This window comes from Aegilops tauschii, chromosome 1 (assembly GCF_002575655.3).
Source record: "Aegilops tauschii subsp. strangulata cultivar AL8/78 chromosome 1, Aet v6.0, whole genome shotgun sequence".
Lineage (NCBI taxonomy): Eukaryota > Viridiplantae > Streptophyta > Magnoliopsida > Poales > Poaceae > Aegilops > Aegilops tauschii.
In genome coordinates, this window is record NC_053035.3 from 202,882,680 (window position 1) to 202,886,128 (window position 3,449).

The window sequence follows — 3,449 nt, forward strand, 5'->3', positions numbered from 1 at the left end:
CGGGGAGACCGACCGCGTTGGCCAAGTGCTCCGCGAAGGGGGAGTTGCTGCAGCCCCACCGGGTGAATCTGGACCTCTCCAGCTACACCGACTTGAGCATTGGAGAGCTCGTCTCCGGCTACATCAGCCAAGTTCACAAGAGCCGGGACGCCGAGATCGCCATGGTCAACCAGATCCAACAAAAATCGGAGGTATCCTTCTGCTGTCTTCTTACTTTCTGCATAGTGATCCTTGTCATGCTAGCCCCCAAGTCTATGACTTATACTTGAATATGTTGTAGACTTAGATTCCGGCTTACTCAAGTGAACCGGCAGTACATAGATAGATACATTCAATATGCATTAGCCCCCAAGTGCCAAGTGTCTTTGCTTGGAAAGCGCTTGGGACTTATATAATGACTGCTAATAACCCGGAAATATATGCAGGCTGTTGGCAAAAAATTAGAGTCGGACCTTGCGGATCTTAAGAGCCGGCTGAAAGCACAAGAGATGGAGACCCGGAAGGCAAACGCCAAGTTTGTCTCCAGCATCGCCGCTCAGGAGAAACTGAAGACCGAATTTGATGCTGAGCGGAAGGCCTGGGCTGAGGAGAAAGCCGCACTGGTAACCCGGGCGGAACAGGCGGAGAAGGCACTCGCTGAAAAAACCGTCGAGCTCTCCAGCCTAAAGCGCCAGGTGTCCCAAATGGTAGCCGCCATCTTCGGTAAGTCGCCTCACCGGTTTTCATCCATGTTAGAATGTTTACATCTCCTGATTCATCCTTGTCACCGGGTCATCTGATGTTGTTAAACAGGTTCCAGAAGCGCCAACCTGAACCAGAGCGTGGTCACCAAGTTAAAGGCCGTGTACACCCTGGTGGAACAGCTCTACACCGGGTCACAGCGGGCCTTAGCTGTGGTGGCCCTATCGAATGAGGTGCCAACTCATCTGGCCGAAGTCCTGCGCCGGCTCGCAGTTCTGCCGCAGCGGATCCAGGAGCTACGACGAGCATCCGCAAGAGCCGGAGCAATCGCCGCGCTGAGCCGGGCCAAAGCATTCTTGCCGGAGCTAGACCCGGCAGACATCGCCCTGGGCTACCCCAGCCTGAAAGAAGACGGCTCAGCGTTCGACCAGAAGGATTTCGCGGCGTGTGTGAAGGCTGTGCGCCCGGTGGCCACCATCATCGGGAATGACACCGACTTAACCAAGTATCAGCCGGGATACAACGCGGAGAATCAGAGGATTCCAACCCCTCGCTATGAAGCTATCAATCTGATTCCTCCGGCTCGCCAGCACACCTTCGCCCCGGAGATTAACCCGGCCGGGTTAATCGACGAAGAAGCCCAGTTCGAAGCTCTCCGCGGCATCGACTGGAAGTCGTCAACCTTCGAGGTCTTGGGATCAACCGGAGCAGAAAACGAGCCGGGGACTTCAACCCAGCAGGCATCATAAAGCGGCTGGCGGTTCACCAAACAACGCTCCAACCTTGAGACTTGAGGAATTTTGTAATAGACTAGGCGCAACATTTTATCTCTGCCGTGCCATCGTGCACGTAATGAATGCTGAAATCCCTTGAAATTATCCTTTTAGTGTTCTTCCGGGTCGTAATTATCCCCTTGTCCTTCTCAACCTTAAAAGGTGCCTTTAAGTATCTGCATAGAAAGGCAAATCACAAGTCGCAAGGCGGCTTACCGCCCTGAGAATCAGGTGTTTGAGATGGATAACCCGGAATACGAACCAAAAAGACTGATCCTTAACTATACTCTGAACATAGCCGTGATAACACACTTAACAGCCTGTAAGCATACTTCCGGTTTAAATAACCCGGGTAGCACGGTTGGTACCTTAACTCGAATTTACTTGTCTTGATGACATCCATGATGTTCAACTACCAAGATAAACCAAAATTAAGCCGGCAAGTGAGACCCGACAGTACATACTTGACATGATCAGAGTAGACTTGTGATAAAATATAAAAACTTAGGGGCTTCCGGTTCGAATACGACCAGAAACTCGGTCCAAAGAGGTTAAGCTAAGATTCGGATACGATCATATAGCCCCCAGTGGGTGTGGCGATGCCAATCAAGAGGGTATCGACAGCTATGTTCTCTTTGGTTCGAATACGACCCATGTTTGAACAGGAAGCCCCCAAGTGATTCTGAAAATTGTTTAACGACGCTGATTCGAATACGATCCACGTCGGTTCTCAGAGGGGTTACACTATGATTCAAATATGACCAGAGGCAACCTCCCAATGAGCTCGGCACTTTGCCAATCAAATGGGTATCGACAGCTATGTTCTCTTTGGTTCGAATACGACCCATGTGTGAACAGGAAGCCCCCAAGTGATTTTACTGCTTACGGCTAGATTCGAATACGATCATAAGCCGGATCCTCTTTAAGTCAGCATGTAAAAAACAACACACATATTTGGAGGAGAGAAAAGGACAGAGGTCCTGCTTTATTGCTTATCATAATATATACATGTCTGAGACAAATATGTATACCACGAGAGCCGGCAGCTCAAGTGTAATAAGGCCGAAGCTGAGCTATGTTCCACGGCCGGCGGGTCTCCTCCTCAGACTTACACGAATCTTTATATTCCCGAATATCAATGAGGTAATATGACCCATTGTGCAAGTTCTTACTGACCACAAAGGGCCCTTCCCAAGGTGGGGATAACTTGTGTGCATCTGTTTGATCCTGGATGAGCCGGAGCACAAGGTCGCCTTCCTGGAAGACCCGGGATTTGACCCGGCGGCTATGGTAACGGCGCAGGTCTTGTTGGTAAATCGCTGAACGGGCTGCTGCCACATCACGCTGTTCGTCCAACAAGTCCAGAGCATCTTGGCGCGCCTGTTCATTATCCGTCTCAACATAAGCCGCCACACGAGGTGAATCGTGACGGATGTCGTTGGGGAGGACTGCTTCTGCTCCATAAACCATGAAGAAAGGCGTGAAGCTAGTAGACCTGTTAGGAGTAGTGTTGATGCTCCATAAGAAGGAGGGCAACTCCTCCACCCAACAACCCGGCGTCCGTTGCAAAGGGACCAAAAGCCGGGGTTTGATGCCCTTCAGAATATCCTGGTTAGCTCTCTCAGCCTGACCATTGGATTGGGGATGAGCCACTGAGGAAACATCAAGTCGGATATGCTCTCGTTGACAAAAATCTTCCATAGCACCCTTGGATAGATTGGTGCCATTGTCAGTTATGATGCTGTGCGGAAAACCGAAGCGGAAAATCACCTTTTTCATAAATTGAACCGCCGTGGCTGCATCGCACTTGCTAACTGGCTCAGCCTCCACCCACTTTGTGAATTTGTCAACTGCCACCAAGAGGTGGGTCTTCTTATCCTTGGACCGTTTAAAAGGCCCAACCATATCAAGCCCCCAGACCGCAAAGGGCCAAGTGATTGGGATCATCCTCAACTCCTGAGCCGGCACATGAGCCCGTCGTGAGAACCTTTGGCA

At 50.7% G+C, this 3,449-nt stretch overlaps 1 protein-coding gene across 1 annotated transcript; it reads left to right on the forward strand.

Moving 5' to 3' along the window:
* The first annotated feature begins 488 nt into the window (after positions 1-488).
* Positions 489-1,454, forward strand: LOC141027987 (uncharacterized). The gene is made up of 2 exons (XM_073505722.1): positions 489-702; positions 793-1,454. Exons 1-2 carry the CDS (start codon positions 489-491, stop codon positions 1,428-1,430), a joined length of 852 nt encoding a protein of 283 aa, XP_073361823.1. The 3' UTR covers positions 1,431-1,454.
* Positions 1,455-3,449: the final 1,995 nt, after the last annotated feature.

What these genes read in the sequence shown, in the direction of transcription:
- LOC141027987 (XM_073505722.1), top strand. Translation starts at nt 489, where the DNA reads ATGGAGACCCGGAAGGCAAACGCCAAGTTTGTCTCCAGCATCGCCGCT. An exon ending in AATGGTAGCCGCCATCTTCG is followed by an intron (nt 703 to 792) that starts GTAAGTCGCCTC and finishes GTTGTTAAACAG; the next exon opens with GTTCCAGAAGCGCCAACCTG.